The 19,944-nt window shown below is 35.1% G+C and overlaps 1 protein-coding gene across 2 annotated transcripts in view; it reads right to left on the bottom strand.

Moving 5' to 3' along the window:
- Window positions 1–19,944, bottom strand: part of Osbp (oxysterol binding protein) — a 119,449-nt gene that overhangs the window by 85,247 nt on the left and 14,258 nt on the right. Inside the window, exons 3-5 of one of the 2 annotated variants that reach the window (XM_089099314.1) lie at window positions 16,541–16,746; window positions 14,193–14,210; window positions 5,922–6,193 (exon numbers count right to left, since the gene is read on the bottom strand). In XM_089099314.1, the coding sequence (XP_088955440.1) occupies window positions 5,922–6,193; window positions 14,193–14,210; window positions 16,541–16,746 (496 nt within the window). The remainder of the gene's footprint in view (window positions 1–5,921; window positions 6,194–14,192; window positions 14,211–16,540; window positions 16,747–19,944) is intronic. The other variant, XM_089099315.1, reaches the window with a different exon arrangement.

The following is a 19,944-nucleotide window of genomic DNA, read 5'->3' as shown; positions in this document are numbered from 1 at the left end:
ATCGCCAAAGAAGGCCAAGGTGAAATAACCAATAGCTTCTTTCCAGTCTTTTACTTGCCTCACCCTTCTACTCCGGATTCTATTTTATAATAAAAATCTCTTTTTAGATAACCATTACCTCTCCCTTAACAAAATTATAATAAATTGTGATTCATTTTCTCTTATAACAAAACTTATTCATAAGCAATTAGCAATTTGCATTACTCAAGACCCTTGCCCCAGGGGCTGAGGGGGTTATGTCATCAATGTATGCCAGAGGCATACTTATTGAACTTTACGACTATTCTGATCAAAATGGTTATCTAGAAATAGTGATTAGATGCCTTGGAGGGGGGAAGAGGCACATGGAAGGAGATTATGTTGCTATCCAATCCCATGTTTTTTTGACCATTTTTAACAAAATTACTATCTCGAAATTTCTGTCGGATGCATCTAGGGAAAAGAAGACGTGGGTGGAGGGGGTGGCTGGTTTGCCTCTGACCACTTCTGACTCTTAAAAATAGCACTAGGACATCTGATTTTCAATCCAGTGAGTCCCCTCCAAATTTTATAAAACCAACCTTTCCATAGAAATCTTATATGTTAATAATGGAGAACTGGTATAACTCGCATAACTCGTGCCATGAAAGCTTTTTTTGGGGGAGGGGGTCATCTACAAAAATATAATCACTGGGACTTTTAATATATGCTGAACAAAATGGCAATATCAAAATTTTGATTGGACATGTTTGGGGAAATGAAGGGCGTGGGGGGGGGGGCTGTTCCCCTTCCAATCACTTATAATTCTTATTAAAACTTTCAATTTCCAATCGAGCCGCCTTCGAAGTTTCAACGACAACCCTTTCTACACGATGTGCCTTGTTCAGAAGTAAAAAATTAAATTGTAACCTTATCGCTTTTTCGTTCATTAAATAAAAAAAAGTTTTTTCTACTTGAAGTAAGAAACAACATTAAAACTTAGAAAAATCAAAAATTATTCCATATATTAGGGGAGTTGCCTGTTCCTCATTACCACACTCTTCATGCTAAAATTTTTTCAAGAACTTTTAAAAAAAGTTTTGATTTCAATTACACAACCCTCGTGTTTCAAGAATCGTTCTTAAAAAAAAAAAAAAAATCGACAAAAGGTCGAACATTAGCGTAGAGAGGGGGGTATTGAGCAGGGAGTAGCCCCCGTCATATACGGAATAATTTCTGTAAGTTTTAATTTTTAATGTTGCCCCTTACTTTCGATAGAAAAAACTAGTTTTTGTGTTTATTTATTATCGTTTTTCAGATAATCTTAAGAAATCCACCCCCTCTGTGGAAAATTTCTCCACGAAAAATACCTCTATATAAAGTTCCTCCCATGTAAAATTCTTCCGCTGGGAAATTACCCCTGGACAATTCCATCCCTGCTGCGAATCCTTTCCAAAATTCTTTTTGCTTACGATTCTGCCTGAAAAATACTCCTTACCATACTTTTATTTGAAGAAAGACTTGCATTCATTTAGTTTCTGATCCTTCTTAAGATCATTGGGGAATATCCTTGTTTGGAAAATACCCCCCCCCCCTGGAAATTTTATCCCCCAGAAATTTCCCATGGAGAATTTCTCCTGGTGATAGTTCCCCCATGGAAATTTCTCTCGTGGAACCCCCTCCCCCTAAAAAAAAAGATCCCAAAAGAATTCCAACTCCGCTGAAAATTTCCCCCTGAGATTTCCCTCAAAGCGTCTCCACATGTACAATGGGATTAACAACGTGAAAAAAGACAACTGACACAAATTTTGTATGCGAATTATGATTAATTCTCCTCATGTAGTATTTTCCCTGAAAAGTTCACCTCCAGAAACTTCCATTCCAATGAGAACGTCTTCTTATAGAAAATTCATCTCCAGTAGATCACTTTCCTCCTTTTGAAAACGTTCGTATACTTCCCCATAATAGATGCTGTATGTAAACAATGGGCAAATTTCATAACTTGCGGCTCTTCCTCTGGTGGTTCTGAGGGGTCATGTCATCTCCAGACATATCTATTGATATTTTGATAAAATTTTGATCAGACAACTTTCAGGAAAAAAGGGTGTGGGACGGGGCTGCTTGTCCTCCAATTTTTTGGTCAATTAAAAAGGACAGTAGACCTTTTAATTTTCGTTTGAACGAGCCCTCTTGCGAAATTCTATTACCATTGGTTTGATATGATCACCCCTGGAAAAAGCAATAACAACAAATACACATGAATCCGTGACGCTTCTTCTGGCAAACACTATAAAATTATATTTTATAGATATAAGCTTGGTACCTCTACAGTGGGGTTCTCTGATGTGTTAAATCTGATGGCGCGATTTCCATTAAAATTCTTTAACTTTTATGGGGTGTTTTTCACCTTTTTCGAAAATTTGGCAAATTTTTGTCAGGCCCACTAATGGGTAACACTAAACTTAAAAAATACTATATATTTGGAGTCAGCACAAGAATTTAATTTTTTGGTACGTCTATTGATATCAAAATTGATTCCAGATCATCAAGAATCTATTTTTATTTCTTTTGTTAACTTTTCATTTTCAGTTAGTAATACTTGATAAATAGATAGATGTTTAGGTCCCTGCTTGCCTATTCGTTTGATTGTAGCGGAAAAGCAAGGAGAAATAAAGTCTTTTGTAGATGAAAGAATACAACCTGGTAAAGAATTTCATGAGTATTTGCATAGAATTGTCAGCGGGATAGAGCAAGCAACTCCAAAAAATAATAACATTTGTAAAAAATAACATTTGTAAAAATTTGTAGAAAATAAGTAGTTAAATAAATTTAGTACTAGACAAGTAGTTTTAATACTGATTTGGTGAGAAATGATATTTTCTTATATAAAAATATCTATCCAGTGGAGAGATATTCTATTTTATGTCATAAATTTGCAAAATATGTCTCTTTTATGTCCCAGATTCGTAAAATATCTCCCTTTTTTGCCCTATTATGTCATTGTGTCCCGGCACACAGGAATATGTCCATTGGACATAAAATATGTCCAGTTGGCAACCCTGTACTAGGGTATATAGGAGTGCCGTTAATGATGTTAAAAGTAAAGATCACCATCTAGTAGTGTCAAGGGTTAATTTAAAGCTGAAATATCGGAAGGGTAACTACCTTCGGGAAGTTATGATGTTGGTAGACTCCAAGATAAGAATTTGAGAGATACTTTCCAGGAACAGTTGAATACTAATTTTGAGAGTTTAAAATTTGATAATGTGGAACATGGTTGGAATAATTTTAGAAAAATAATTTGTAAAGTTACTGAAGGTGTATTTGGGAAGTAAGCTAGGACTACAGCTAAGAATATTAGTGAAAAGGTTCTATGTTTTACAGAAAGGAGAAAGGACTTGTACAAGAATTATCTTAACGATAGATCATATGAAAACAAAAGGAATATAAGAAAAGTGGAGAAAGTATTAACATATGAAATAAAGAGGTGTGAAGTGAAGGCCATGGATAAAATTGCCAAAGATCTAGAAGATGCAGCTAGACGGCATAATAGTAAAATATTGTACTGGTATGTTAATAAATTGAGAGGGAGTAGTCAATGCGGACTTGGCCCAGTTAAAGATAGGAATGGGGCCGCAATTAGTAATAAGGAAAAAACTAAAGAGAGATGGGCCTAACGTTTTGAGAATGTTTATAACTGAGATATCGCTGAAGGGAGATATATTGAGGAAAATGAAAAAGTTTGTTATGCCTTGGATGTAAAAGAAGATTTGTTTCATAAGAAGGGATTAGTAACAGTACTAACAAGACTAAAAAACAATAAGGCTCCAGTGGCTGATAGGGTGATAAATGAGTTTCTTAAATATATATACTATGTGCTTTCACACTAGCTCATTCTTTATGCATAAACTAAATAAATCTTTTTAGTTTCCATTATGATCGATACTAACTGACAGCATTGAAGAAGGTTCTCAAATCGTAAAAAACGAGCCTCCGAGATTTTATGGCGGACATATTATGGACATATTATATGTGACATATGGAAATGATTTGGCTAAAAAGGACACGTTTTTGGATGCTCAAGGAACATATTCATTGACCAAAAAGTTGGCAACCCTGCCCTAGTATCTTGTATTGATCCTGCCAGTCTTCGGTTTACAATAACATAATCAATAAGGTTTGCTGTCTTACCATCACGTGAATAGACCGTAAAACACCGTATTGGTTACAACTAGATTGTTATACCTACAAAATTGCAAAAGTTTGTATCCATTACTGTTTTCTTTTCCTATACCAAATTTACCTAGGCTAGGGTACACCTATCCCTATTTCTACCAACCTGGGCGTTAAAATCTCCCAATAAAAACATCATATTTCTACCTGGGACCCTGTCTATTTGCTCCTGTAGCTGTATGTAAAATTTGAGTCACTAGTATCTCCGTCAGTCGGTTTTACAAGGGCATATACTACTATAACTGATACCCTGAACTTTTTAGTCATATAATGAGCAATTATTATTCTATTATTAATATTTTCCCAGTCTAAACAAGACTTAGCGGCTTCCTTATTCATCATGAGCCCTACTCCCTGTCTATGTACCCCGTCCTTCCTGCCTGAGTAAACAAATTCTATATCACCTAATTTCATACTTCTTACCCCTGGGATATGAGTGGCTGAAACTCCTAATAAATCCAGTTTGAACCGTCTGAATTCGTCAGTCAAAATGTCGATACGATGGTCATTTTTTAACGTCATAACATTCCAAGTTCCAATTTTCATTTTCTTTAAATCATTGAAATTATTTTGGCATCAGGAAAAGCAATGATCCTGGATACCAGTGCAGGATGGTGATCACTTATCTTCTCAAGTCTACACCGAAGTGCTTAAGCCGGCTTAGAACCGGACCATTAAACCAAAAATGAGCAAAAAATAAAATCAAATAATCTACCAAGCGTGAAAATACGACAAATCAGCATCGATGAATAAATGAAACCCAAAACGAACAGAAATTACAATAAATAACCGAGTCAAACTTAAAACGAGCAGAAATTAACATGAGTAGGGCTCGAAACCGCTATGCTTTCCAAAGGCCAGAACATAATTTGCACTTTACTGAAAAAAATACAAATGAATGTGCATTGTCAGTTTAATTATACATATACTGATATTTAATAATCAAAATGTTAATATTATTTGATTTATTAAAATTATAAAAGTAAAAACATTTTTATTTTTTCAGTAAAGGTCAGACTATGTTCTGGCCTTGGGAAGGCATAGGGGTTTTGAACCCTACTCATGTTAATTTCTGCTCGTTTTGAGCTTGACTCGGGTTATTTATTGTAATTTCTGTTTGTTTTGGGTTTCATTTATTTATCGATGCTGATTTGTGGTAGTTTCACGCTTGCTACATTATTTGATTTTATTTTTTGCTCATTTTTCGTTTAATCGAGTTCTTTAATTTTCTTTGAAAAACTTATTTTGTTGAAATTCTTTTTTTTTTAATTGATAAGGTATATAACCCTAGTTATTCTTCTAGCTCCACCAGAACAACTTTAGCGTCTCATTTAAAACCTTAATTGTGGCAACAGCTTTCATGTTATTAAATAACAAATTCTACATTTATTATAAGTTCTTCAAGCTTTTTGATGTTGGCTGTACCTTGTTAAACGGCCGGATTTCAGTTGGAGCATATTAAGTTGACTTTACTACAACTTTCTTATCATTCAGCAAGTAACAGATTCCAGAATCTACAGAAGAACTGAAACAGTGGCGTCAATTCACGAAAATATAAGAGGGGATGTACTTTTCAGATTACGAAAAATCTGAACTGAGATTCTCCTCAGTTATAAACAAAGATAAGACATCAAACTATCCTATGCCAGATATGGAAATTTAAATCCATGCAATCAAATAAATATAGAGCAAAGCTTGATAAAAAGCTATTTAAAATTAAAGATAATTACCCTTAAAACTGCCCCAGAAGTCAGCCTAAAGAGTGCTGATCTTTCATTTAAAGCTTTAATTTTGGCAATGGCTTCTTGCGGCTTCTCCAAAGCAGTGGAAATAGCTGGCTCAGTATCAGTTATAGCTTTAGTCAACGCTGTATAGTGTCTTGTTAACAGCTCAGTGCAAGTCTGGACATCGTTGAATTTACTTGTTAGTGACTTAATCATTTCATCTATGTTTTTATTGTCCGATGAATCTGCAGCGTTATTTTCATATTCTTCTTCATCCTCTGCAAAAGAAATCGTTACGATAATCATCAATCTTCCAAATCAATGTTGGGACGGACCGGCAGAGAAACCATATATGGGGGTCAGAATACCCCTCTCCCTCTCTTAATGTTAAAATACTGATCCTGCATATTTAATTTGATTAGGTTAATAACAACAACAATAATAATAACAATCTTGGCAAACATGATGTTACCCATGCGTCACAAGTCATTTGAAGCAAGATAAAACAAAAACAAAGAAAGAATCATGTTTCACAACCTATATAAACATTATCGAAATTAAGTAAATCAACTGAACTATTTGCGATGCATTCAATTATGAGAAGATGGCATAGGTGACTTAGGAAAAATTAAACAAATTCGTTGAATGCTCGACCTGGCATAAAGCCAATAAAGTTATGGGGGGGAATATTTATCTTACAGCAAGTAATGTATGTTCTTATGTAAAATGCCTATTGTTTGTAATAAAATAGATCAAAAATGTTTGAATATAATGTAGCAACGGCAAAAAAAATCCTCAGTATTGGCTAAAGAAACAATACCCTACAAAAGGGTCTATGCAACTACAGCATGGTTCTTTCTATAATAGTCTGGAAAGATAATCGCCTAATAATTTACATTCTATAGTAACAGTCAAACAATGTAATTTTTAACTTTTGTTTTTAGGGAACTAGGAAAAGAAGAGATATGGAAGATTCAAATTTTTAGTTGAGCATATAGCCCCCAGGTAGTTGTCATTCATTTAGTCTATATAACTTTGTATGTCGACACTTCGGGAGCCGGTGTTTTCCCTCCGGATAATCCCTCGCCATGGAAAATTTCCCTACACCCACAATTGAGCAGCCACAGAGAAAGTACAAAATAGGTACCTCAAAACATCGATGGTATGTCCTAAGGGGTAACCAAAGAACCAGATATCGAAAACAGTTCTAGGACAGGGGCTGGTTGGTATCCAGTCACTTTCGACTTATAAAAAGGATTAGAGCTTTCAATTCCCGACCGGATATAGTATTTTTGCGAAACAAATTTGGGCAAAACCCTATTATTACGTGATTCAGAAGCATCAGGTCTGATCTTTTGAGAGTTTCTAGAGAATATTTGAGTAACCTTACATAAAACTCCTTAATGTCAGGATATGATCTGTGTTTCCACTATATATTTTTCAAAATTCATTGTGCGTGCATTCATTGTGCGTGCATTCATTGTGCGTGCAGAAACTGGCAAATCCTATTCTAGTACTAGGTTGCTTACAATAAGTGTTATGGGGTTCCACAAACAACAAAGATAGAACCAAACCAAAAACAAAAACTTCCAAGTCTGTAGAATGACCTGTATAAAAATAAAGAATCCCAAGATATACTCGTATTATAAAATAGCTTTTCTTACATACAAAAAATCAGAATCTCTGAAATATTTGCTTACTCTCTTCTTTGGCTGGTTTGTCAATAAAGAAAGATTGACTTTTTAATTGTTAATCAGGCACAAACGTACTAAAGGTTCTGACTTTGGTCCCTGCAAAAATGTTGAGATTTCTGTAATTTCCCCTCCAATATCTACTATTTTCCGTATATTCCCATTTTATGACTCCAGGATAAGAATTTGAGAGACACTTTCCAGGAACAGTTGAATACTAAACTTGAGAGTTCAAAATTTGATAATGTGGAAGATGGGTGCAATAATTTTAGAAAAATAATTTGTGAAGTTGCTGAATGCGTCTTAGGGAAAAAAAGCTAGAACTGCATCTAAGAATATTAGTGAAAAAGTTGTATGTTTGATAGAAAGGAGAAATGGCTTGTACAAGAATTACCTTAGTGATAGATCATATGAAAACAAAACGAATGTAAAGAAAATAGAGAAACCATTAAATTACGAACTAAGGAAGTGTGAAGTGGAGACCAGGGATAAAATTGCCAAGGATCTGGAAGATGCAGCTAGAGGGCATAATAGTAAAATATTGTACTGGCATGTTAACAAATTGAGAGGGAGTAGTCAATGCGGACTTGGCCCAGTTAAAGATAGGAATGGGGCCGCAATTAACGATAAGGAAAAAACCAAAGAGAGATGGGCCGAATAGATTGAGGATTTCTTTAACAGATATAGAGTTGAAGTATGAGAAATAGAGGAAAATGAAAAGGTTCGTGATACCTTTGATTTGAAGGAAGATTTGTTTGATGAGAAGGGATGAGCAACAGTACTATAAAAACAATCTAAAATAGGACTAAAAAACATTAAGGGTCCGATTGTTGATAGGATGGTAAATGAGTTTCTTGAATAGGATGGCTCTGAGATTAAAAATAAGTTACTGAAGATTATGAATATGATTTTTAAAAAAGGGGAAGCACCTAATGATTTTAGAAAAACCTTAATTAAGCCACTTTATGAGAAAGGCGAGAAAAGTGAATGTGGTAATTGTTAAGCGATTAGTCTGATTTCTATAACTAGTAAATTACTTAGAAACATGATACTTTTTTGACTGAGAGATGCTGTAGACAAAGTTTTAAGAGAAGAACAGTGCGGTCTTAGGAAGGGTAGAGGATGTGTCGACTAAATTTTCACTCTTAGGTTAATTATTGAGAAGTGCCTAAGTCATCAAACACCTTTGGTCATCAGTCTTATAGATTTTGAGCAAGCGTTCGTTTCTGTTAATAGAAAACCTTTAGCAAAGATCTTATCCTTGTATGGTAGACCAAACAAACATTTTAAAGTGATTTGTTATATGAACGAGAATAACACTGCTGCGGCTAAGGTAGGAAATGAGGTTAGCAGCTGGTTTTGTATTAAATCAGGAGTTAAGCAGGGTTGTGTTCTATCCCCCTTTATAAGGATTATTTTGATAGACTTTGTAGTAAGGAGCACAGGAAAGGCAATGGGAGACCACGGAATCAAATGGGGAGGAAAAAGTCTCCTGGAATTAGATTATGCTGATGATTTAAACATCCTAGATGAAGTGAGCAAAATGAATGAAGTTTTAGAGGTTTTGCGAGTTCAGGGTTCTAGGATAAGTTTAAAAATAAATTTTAAGAAGACTAGGTCGCTTAGGCTAGGAACAACTGAAGATAAAAAGATGAAGCTAGGTAACGAAAAGTTTGATCAGGTGGACAGCTTCACTTATCTTGGTTGTATTATTAGTAAAGAAAGTGGGAGCAGTGAAAAAGTCAAAAGTAGAATAACCAAGGCTCAGGGTGTTTTTTCACAGTTAAAAAAAAGTTTGCAAGAATAGGAAGATAAGTCTGCAAACCAAGATTAGAATATTAGAAGCTACAGTGATGACAGTGGTCAAATATGGCTATGAAGCATGGGGGGTCCAAAAAGCGGATGAAGATTTGCTAGATGTTTTCCAGAGAAACTGCTTAAAGATTGTTCTGGGTACCCGGCTGACTGACCGTATTTCAAACAATAGGCTACACGAAAAATGTGGTTTAATACCGCTCTCTAAGGCTATAATGAAAGAAAGGTTGAAGTGGCTAGGGCACGTTGTGCAGATGACAGAGGACAGATTGCCGAAGATTGTCCTTTCCGGTCACCCGTCGAGGTATAAACGGAAAGCATGTCGTCCTCCTCTGGGGTGGGAGGACGTCATAAAGAAAGATTTTAAGGAAATGAGAACTTCATGGGCGGGTGTAAAAAGGAAGCTTTGAATAGATTGGGATGGAGGAGGAGCGTGCGAAGCTGTGTTGGCCTCAGGCGGCTTCGTGCTGCAGTGAGTCGTTAGTAGCAGTAGAATTCCCATTTTATGAAATTGTGTCTCCTTTTTAATGCAAGCTATCTTCAGGCATAAAACCTTGTGTATGTGCCTTGTGGTAATTCAGGAATTTTTTTTTATTTATATCGAAACTAGCTCAAAGCTTGACAAAGATACATCGTGACCGTAAAAAAATCAATTGAGTTAAAAAAAAGACATTATTTCTAAACAGAATAAATATGTTACCCTATTTTCAATGATGACTTGATAACTTGAAATTTTCTTAACTAAGCCAGAGCCAACAATATGAGGGAGAGGGGGGGGGGTGATTGGCCACCAGAGTTATAAAAACCATTTTAGTTAGATGCGATCTTTGTTTGGCATTTTAATTATAAACAAAAAGAAAAAACACCCCCCAGCCCCCTTAGATTCTGGGAACTATCTTTTTTTGTATCTTCATTAAAAAATCCTTCCCCTCCACCTATATTTTCGTGAATTGGTGCCTCTGACATATGCAAAGGAAAAACAAACTTACTTTACTAATAATCCAGTCCAAAATAACAATATGTTGAGTTGAATACTACTTACTAAATGTCAAAGCTGCACTCCAATTGATCACTCACTTGCTCTTGTCGTTCAAAGTTCAATTGACCTATTCTTTTATTTAGCATTAAGCAAGGCAGCTAATTAATTAAGCAATCGCTGCATAAAAATTTGATTAACCCAGGTTCGGAACGTTAAATGTCTCTCATAATTACGTGATTACAATTCGCCTAGCCTTTTACAGACAACACCGTCGAAGCAAATATGGAATAGCCATGATTCACGTGGAGAATAATTTTCACAAGTTCGAAAGATAAATATTGGAAATCCCTAAGACTTGCAAAAAATCCCCCAATCCCTAAATGAAAACACTGACACCCAGGGGGCCTAAAAACCGTTTTAGGGTGGGGGGCGGCCTAATGCAGGAACACTGTATAGAATACCCATGGAATTATATCTGAAATGTCTCTCATAATCAAACCAGCCCTATTCCCATAACCTTAATGGCACAGTCTTTTTTACCAATTCATGGTCAAACTCAACTAGTCCATTAGTAGTCGTCAAGCGGTTGATCTTTTCAATCTCAAAACTGCAGTATTTTTTTTTATTCATTTATTTTTTTATAGAAGTCAACTTGTCAGTCAGCCGCAGATATATTTTTTACTGAAAAATATTCCATTAGCCTTAGAAACTTAGGGATTCATTTTAAACTATTTGTATTATATGTGACTAGGCACGCTATATTGATACTCTTCACCATTCCAAGGTTTTAATAGTCAAGAAAGTGGGGGAGGGTTATTACTGGATGGGAGAGGTATTAGGGAGGGGAGAGCTCAGATATTGATTTCAATCGTTTATATTATAATCCCCCACCCGTGGTAGAAAGTGTGAAAAGAGGGGTTGTATTTTGATACTAACATTTAGATTTTCTTTTAATATTCTGTGTTCTTTTTTCTAAATTCCAAGCACACAAAGATTGCCTTCACATGGTAGTTTCGGTTCTTTGCAGCTCATTTGAAAAGTTGATTATTTTCTTTGAAGGGGATTTGAATTCACTCAATAGTTGCATTATGACAAAATATCTTTATTTGCCAGCAAAAGTCGGGATTTGGAAAGAATATACCCATCAGGAAGCGGTAAAAATCACAGAGGTGATATCAAGAGCATATGGTAAACTGTTGTAAGGATCCTTGAATGACGCCGGGTAAGCGGCTAGTTGTCACTACAAACATTTTGGCACACCAAACTGCTCTATTTAAGGTTTATGTCCCCTGTGCAAGTTTTTGGCATATTATTTTCTGCAGTTTTATGGTATTAATTTCTCTATATGAGCTAACAATTTTGCTACCATTCTGAAAGAATAAAGAAGGATATTTGTTTAAACTCGGTAGGGTCACAATTATATGCCAAGCATCATTATCGAATGTTGCATGCGTCAGAAGCCAGATTGTTTGCACCAGCAGACCAACACACATGGCACAATCATAGAACAAAGTTTGAGAACAGGAATGCGAAAGGAAAAAGAAAGCAAAAACTTTGGTTTTTCAACATAAATTATTTACTTACAACAGATAGCTATCTCCCACGCCAGTTGGCACATAAATCGACAGTGGTGCCTCTCCACGACGACGTCTTTAGCACTTTGGACTAATGATCTTCAAGGGGAGACTCCGACAGTTCAGCATCCTTCTTGAGATAACATTCAAGTGCCGCTCTCCGTCGTTCGCGTCTTCTGATTCCGAGTGGGACCAAATCCAAAACGCAATGAGGCAGGTAGGCAGATGGCCTTCATCCATTCTCACCATGTGCCCCCAATAATGCCAACGACTGTTTTAAATCTTATTAGTCGCAAGTGGCTGTTTAAGTCTCATCTCGGATAAAAACGTTGGCGATCCTATATGTCCAGTGAACATCAATGATGCGACTGAGGCAGTTAATCTTGAATCTTTGGCGTTGCTTTTCAAGCTACTTAGCCAGTGCCCATGATTCACATTAATACATCAGACCAGAGAAAACATTGCTGTTAGAGAGCTGGAGTTTAAGTTTCAGAGAGTCCGCTGCCCTTGTCCATTCTGTCCTTAACTTTTCAAATACGATTCCACCGAAAGCAACAGGTGTGGTAATTGCGCGCTCGAGGCACCCATCGGATTAAGTGGCGCTCCCAAAGTATTTAAATCTTCAGCATCCTCCAGAATATCAGCACCAAATTCAAGAGGCGGGGTAACTAGGGTCCTAACGTTGTTACGCATTATTTTCGTTTTCCTCAAGCTATTTAAAAATCCAGCTCGTTCGGCTATGATTGAGACTTCAGTGATATTTCGTTGCAGGTCTTCTCTTAGATGTTATAGAAGGGTTGGATCACATGCGAAAACCTGTCAAACAGAGTCGGCTCTGGCTTAGTTGGAACCCACCCGTGAAGTTGCATACACGGAGAACATGGTCAATGATAATAGCAAATGACACTCGGAATAAAATACGTCCCTGTAGGACATCAGAGTTTACTTTATACCGGTTGGCAAAGTTATAACCGTCAGTCCGTACAGCACGTTGCTGGTTTTTATATAATTTAAGGATGAGACTGATAATCCAACCGAAGAAGCCATAATACCGCAGAAATCTCTATATCGATATCATGAGGACAGATGTATTTAAATACAGGCGTGTTTGTGGATAGGCGTTTGTAAATATAAGTATTCGAAAATACTACGTCAAAGTCAAATATAACCCGTTCGCCATTTGTTCAATTCTTCAATTAGTACTCTCGAACTGAATGTCAAATTAGCACAGGATCTACTCATCCTAAAACCATGTTGTTTATCTCTTAGTGTTGCTTCAGATTTTAACTGAATATAGTTCAACAGCACCTGGCAGCAGGGGCGTCCCGAGGGGGAGGAGGCCCCCCCCCGCTTTTTTGGCATTCGGTAAAATTTTCTCTGAAGACGAAAATTTCGGCAGAAATTTTGCAAAATCGGTCGAAATTTAGCAAAATTCTTCATTTCTCCAGAAAATTCGTCATAAATCAGGTAGCTATTCGGTAAAATTTACAAAGATCACCCCCCCCCCACCCCCAATAAAATGAGCCTCAGGACGCCCCTGCCTGGCAGAAGATTTTATTTCATACGTATCCGTTTTGCATGGCTTGATCGGATTCGTTTTTCAAAATTTACTTTTTTGCCAGAAGACATACCTGTGTAATCTTGGCATACACTGCCTTGAAATCAAATAGCACTATATATCATAGTATCCGACACCGCAATGGCAGGGGCTGAGTTTGGAGAAGGACAGTCCCACTTGGAAACCACTACCATAGAAAAAACCCTTCACGAAAAAGCGTGAAACAGTTCGAAAGATTTCAAATGCTTCAACTTTCATATTACATTGGAGTTGATAGGTTCAAACCTAGGCACAGCAACCTAAAGCTAGCTAGGCACGTACACATTAATTACATGAAGATCATAGGGTATGAGAGGTAAAATATAAAAAAACCATTGCATTTAGGGGAGGAGGCAAGGGCCTCCTCTCCTTGAAGACGTATTTACAGCAACACCCCAGAAAAACGAAAACTTAGCAATTATGATTATACAGATATTGGAAGAGACTAGACTCATCTTGAGAAGTACCCTATACAAACTTGATTGATGCATCCTCGCAATGTAAGCAAATAAATAATATAGACTGGCAAGTAAGCCAGAAAAGCAGGCTAGGAAAAATCTGGGAAAAGGGTTAGAAAAGCACTTTCGTTCAAAGGGTGTGCTATTAAACGCAAATGCTCACCTGTGGTGCTAGTGTACTCTAGAAAAAAAGAAGAGAAATAATAAGCAAACAAAATCAATCTCCAAAATGTAATTCTTGGATGCTAAAAGAGGCTCTTACAACGGCTATATTAAAATTGATAGTTCAACCCATTAATAAAAAAATTTTCTTTTTTAAATGGTAATATTTTTCTTTTTCTATTTAGATATTTTTATATGAAGTACTTCAATGTATTTCAACGAACATAGGTAACGGATTTATCGATAAGAAAATCCTATTGCAGAGATTGTGATGGCTTCAGTTATGTAGAAGATCAAAAGTCTCACAGAATGTCCATCCATGGAAACAATAATACTCCTTTTCATCCAACCAAAATTCTTTGGCAGTAATATTAACAAGGACTTTTCACCAAAATTACCATTCATCGCCAATATCCAAAGTGTATTCAAATTTTATCTAAAATTGAAATTGTAAATTTAAAAGTAGAACAACACTAGTCAACACAATTTAATTGATTAAAAAATCTTAAAAGAATTTGACTCGAGATTTAAGCGACCGGTACCTCAAATTATATCTTGGTTAGGCTTGGGTATGGTTTGGAAAACAATCAAAGTGCCGAAACACTGCAGCGTGAAGAGCGAAATATTCGTTTTAACTTTTAATGTTGCTCCTTATTTTCAGTTAAAAAAAAATTGTTTTTTTTCTTTATTTCATGAAGCTTAGAGATTAACATTTTTCTAAAGGCAATGGAAAAAGTATGCCAATTAAAGTAAAAGTATATAAAAATGGAAAAAGTAAGTAATTAAAAAAATACACAAAACAATAGCCTACCTACAAAAGCCAAGATAAAAACTCCTAGCATTTCGTTCTGTTGAGCAATGCTAAAGCTTTGGATGGATATTTTTTAACAATATCGACAGTTTTGAACTTGGTTATCGTACTCCAAAGTATTTAATGCGTTTAGACTCAGTGTTTGTACAAAGTAGCGCATGATAAAAGTAGTTTATTCAGAATAAAACATTAAAACCAAAATTAAGAAGATCAAATACCAACTTTAAATTCATTATTTGTGATTTAGAATTTAGTAGCAAAAAACGATATATTTGACGCCTTTATACTTTAGAAGAGTAAAAAATTAAATCTTTTTGAAAGTGACAATGAGATAAATACAATTACTCCTGGAAAAAAAATAAATGATAATAAAACACAAAAAAAAACGTGTCCGTTCAGGGGGAAATACAGAAATTCCCAGCATTCCGTTCAGGTCTAATTATAGTGGCTTCATATATCAGCTCATGGGTATACTTGCAATGCAAGCAAAATTTGATGGCATATTTTTACCGGAATTGCCCCTTAGTAAGTTGTTTTCCTTGCGTTTTCTGTAAGTATACGGACTTTCTTGTGTACTAATAACTGCACTAATTACAAATAAACAAATACATATTTAGGATCACCATAAAAAGCTGATTCTTCGATAGAATGTTTTCAATAGTTAGGCTCTTATACTTTCGTTATTGACAAGGATCGTTATTTATTCGCCATTCATTACTATGAAGAATTTGATTTTTTTTTGTTGTTCCAACCAAATCATATAGAAAAAATGTTTGTGGAAAACTCCAAAGGGGTCACTAAGCCACAAGTTACAACTTTTACTTTCTTTATCAATGGTCAAAATCTTTTGGCAGGCAGCCAACAATGGGGCAACACACATTTTTTCCATGTTTTTTTGCCTATTCTGCTCTCTTTCCTTTGGTTTCCTTATAATTACTTTATAGTCCCAAATTTCCAGGGAGGGGGGGGGCATGCCCCCCTGCCCGCGCCCATGAAAGACACCCTCCCCCCCCCCAGGATTAATGCCGGAAAATGACAAAACAAATAGTTTTTTGACCAACTAATATAAAAAGGTATTTAAAAGCCAATTTGTCAAATTCCATAATAAAATTCTATCGTAAAATACTATGATGTTAATAAACTAAGCTTCTATCTTCAGTTTATTTCTTTTCCCTTGACTTTTAAATATATTACTGGGGAAATGGTAAGCCAAGTATCTGCATTTTAGGCAGCGCAACGTTGATTATATTTGTCTGATTACAGTTAGCATCAGACATTTGTTTTCTCCAACCTTATTTTCTCACTTTCCCACTCTCCCGCTATATATATATATATATATATATATATATATATATATATATATATATATATATATATATATATATATATGTATATATCCAGAACTTCTAAAATCCAGAACATAATTTACACTTTATTGAAAACAATCCTTTTTTCATGTGTTTTATTTTATTTCATGTGTTTTATTTTATGTTTTATTTGTCAGACATTGACAATGACATAATACGAAAAAAGCATACCCAAGTCCTGCTGCCTTATAACTTTGCTCTTGGCTAGTTCAATGGCAGTAATCCACTTTTGTCGCTCAGCTTCATTGGCTGCTTTTAAGTGAAAAGTATTACTTCCAGAATTGCTTAAAGCAAATGTGCAGGACTCATCTGCATGAATTATAGCTCCTTGAAGTCGAATCGACCCCCGACAAGTATGGGACATCTCACTGTGGTTTCTAGAACAAGGTACTTCAGATTAAAATTTTTCTCCGTTTTTAAGGACAGTTTTTAGTGTTGCAGTGACATCATTTATTCTTCTTTGCGCAGTATAAAGAAAATTTTGTGGTCTGAAATATCAAGAGAGATTTTAGGGGAGAAGGAGGTGATGCATGTTAAAAAAAAACTAAACAATAAACCCAAAAAGATAGGAGAAATAATATAAAAAACGTTTCTAGACGCAACGAAAAAGAGAAGACATTTGCCGAGATACTTAAATGAACAGTAAAATGAATTAGATCTGGACTTTACACCTATAACGTAGGTTATGCAATGAAGTTTTCTTAAGAGGTGGGAATTCTTTGAAAAATATTTTGGAGGACTATTGCCCTTTATCCTTTTGTGGGCACATTCAGACTGTTCTATTTTCCATGTCAAAAGCTAAATGACAATGATTGAAACACAATATTAATGCAAATATGATTCCTATGGGAATTTTGCTTCTCAATATAACCACCTCAGGATCGACAATAATTATAATAAGCATATTTTAACCATCAACGGAAGTTCATACAGAAAAACACCAACAGCTGTTTTGAAAGGTAAAAATAGGAACACATATTAGAAATATCATTTTACACTTACAGAAACAAGCATATTCAGCCAATCCTGCTACATCATGATTTACTGTGTCGGTAAACTCTCAGCTCTGAAACAGTCTTGTGATGTTATACAACGGGTACATGACGTTACATGAATTGTGAGTAGTTTTAAGCATGGTTTTGAAAATTAAACCCAGTTTTGCCTCACTAAAGGAGGATCAAGTTGGAAATTTCAGGGAAAAGTGTGTCGGTGAGAGCCGTACAACAAAGTTTTCTCCGATGCTTTATAGTTGATAGTCCATTGTCTTTTTATAAGGAAATGATTTTTCAGACTTAGAAAATTTGTGTTTTTGATTTTTTTTTTCTGAAACATGACAGTTTGTCAGTAGTCAAAAAAAAATATTAAAAGCCCAATTTTTTTTCAGAAAAACATCTGCAAAGTTCTAAAGAATGTAACAATTGTTATGGGTAAAAACCCATTTCCTTCAAACCAATAAAGATTCTTGTTTAGGATTAATCCTTAGTTAAATATAACTTGGGCTTGGCCTTGTACAGGAACTAAACCAGACTTATTAGAAATAATTTGCAAAACATTCTTGTTGGTATGTTTACTATTTTCCAATAAGGAGGGACTTTTAGGTTGATCTACACAAAAAGGAAATGTTTAACTGAAATTAGTGGGTTTTTGATTTTGCTTGTGGGTTATTGTTGTTCAGAAAATCTAAATCCAACACATTAGCCTTACCCTATTTGAAATCTTGCTTGCTTTTCTCTCATAGTAATGTTTATTTCACTTACCTTATGAACTAAACAGAATTCAATAAGAGTTCCAGAGTGAGGGAATTAGCATACTAGTTTTTAATTTAACTACAAAAAATAAATGAAGTTCTTTCTTTGTCAGTAAAATTTTTAGTTTTTCTATATATGCAATGATGTCTTTTATATTTTTCTAAGAGGCTAGGACTATTAATTTATAAAAAGGTTTTATGTATATCTCTTTGGGTCAAATATATTGGGCTTACCTTAATTATTAAAAGCCTTATAAGTACAAGCAGAAGCCTAAAGGATACCAAAAAATGGAGAAAATAAATTCAAGAAGTTGTATAAAAAAAATAACAGAAAAAGCTTTTTTTAAGAGAGTGGCTCTATAAACTTTAGCTTTATTTGTAGTGTTTCTTAATTTCATGCTTCATTTTTTTCACTTCTTTTGGCTAGAGATTTTCATTCACTTCTCATTCAGTTTGGTTGTATTTTTAAATTATGATTCTCTATGTTTTAAATATTTGGTAGTCAGTTGATTCTCGCGGTCGCTTGTCTTCTAAGCGCAGACAATGTGAGCATTTTCTTGATGTCATGACGTCCAAACGGACCTTTAATTAGATGAGGTGCCTTTATAAAATTACATTTTTTTAATTAAACCATTAACTTTTGCCTCGGCTTGTCTTTTGTCATTATGAAAGACATATTGCCGAACCTTTGTTTCTTTTAATTAATTAGATAGTGGGACAAGAACTTCTTTTTCTTCCAACGATTTATCTAGTCCAGGTTTTTGATTTTATAAGGTATTGAAGGCATCGACGACCACCTTTGTTTCTTTTAATTGTTCAGGTGGTGGGACAAAAACTTCTTTTTCTTCCAACGATTTATCCAGTCCATTTTTGGATTTTCAAAGGTATGGTAGGTATTGATAACCTTATCCATGTCAAAATCCAAAATCCAATCATCATCGTTATCATTTTCAATTTGTTTGGTTCGTTTCCCCGCGGCTTGTCTTTCGTCATTATGAAATACATATCACCGACCTTTGTTTTTCTAACATAGGTCTGTTAGGTATTGATGACGTTATTCATGTCAAAATTTCAAACCCAATCATCACTGCTATCATTTTCAATTCTGATACGTTTTGATTCTTAGTGTCCAGGTTGATTTTCATTGACTTGCTGCTCTTCATTTTCATTTTTGACTTGCCCACTTGTTTGATGTCATATGTCTTCTAACCGCGTGTGTCTTTGCTCTTCATTTTCATTTTTACCACGCTCTAATTGTCATTTCCGCATATCTTCTAATCACCCGTGTCTTTGCTCTCCATTTTCATTTTGACACGTTTTTGGTTTTTGATTACATCAGACAATTTGGCAATGGCCTTTGCTTTAGCTGTCAATATCGGTGTTGTGGCAATTGATGGTCCAGGTTGTTGAATTTCACATCTTATCACGTTTGATAGTTCAGATGTTGGTTCCAAAGAATCATCATTTATAGTAATTAATTAAAACAACTTTTTCCACAAAACAAGTTTTTCAAAGAAAAGTAAAGAACTCCATGAAACCGAAAATGAGCAAAAATACAATCAAATAATGTACCAAGCGTGAAACTACCACAAATCAGCACCAATAAATAAATGAAACCCGAAACGAACGGAAATTACAATAAATAACCGAGTCAAACTAAAACGAGCAGAAATTAACACGAGTAGGGCTCAAAATCCCTATGCCTTCCCAAGGCCAGAACATAATTTGCACTTTACTGAAAAAATATAAACGTTTTTACTTTCATAACCTTCACAAATCAAATAATATTAACATTTTGATTACTAAATATCACTATATATATATTAAT

This window comes from Artemia sp. Qi Xiang Cuo, chromosome 13 (assembly GCF_049724085.1).
Source record: "Artemia sp. Qi Xiang Cuo chromosome 13, ASM4972408v1, whole genome shotgun sequence".
Taxonomy (NCBI): Eukaryota; Metazoa; Arthropoda; class Branchiopoda; order Anostraca; family Artemiidae; genus Artemia; species Artemia sp. Qi Xiang Cuo.
This window is presented reverse-complemented; position numbering and strand designations above follow the sequence as displayed.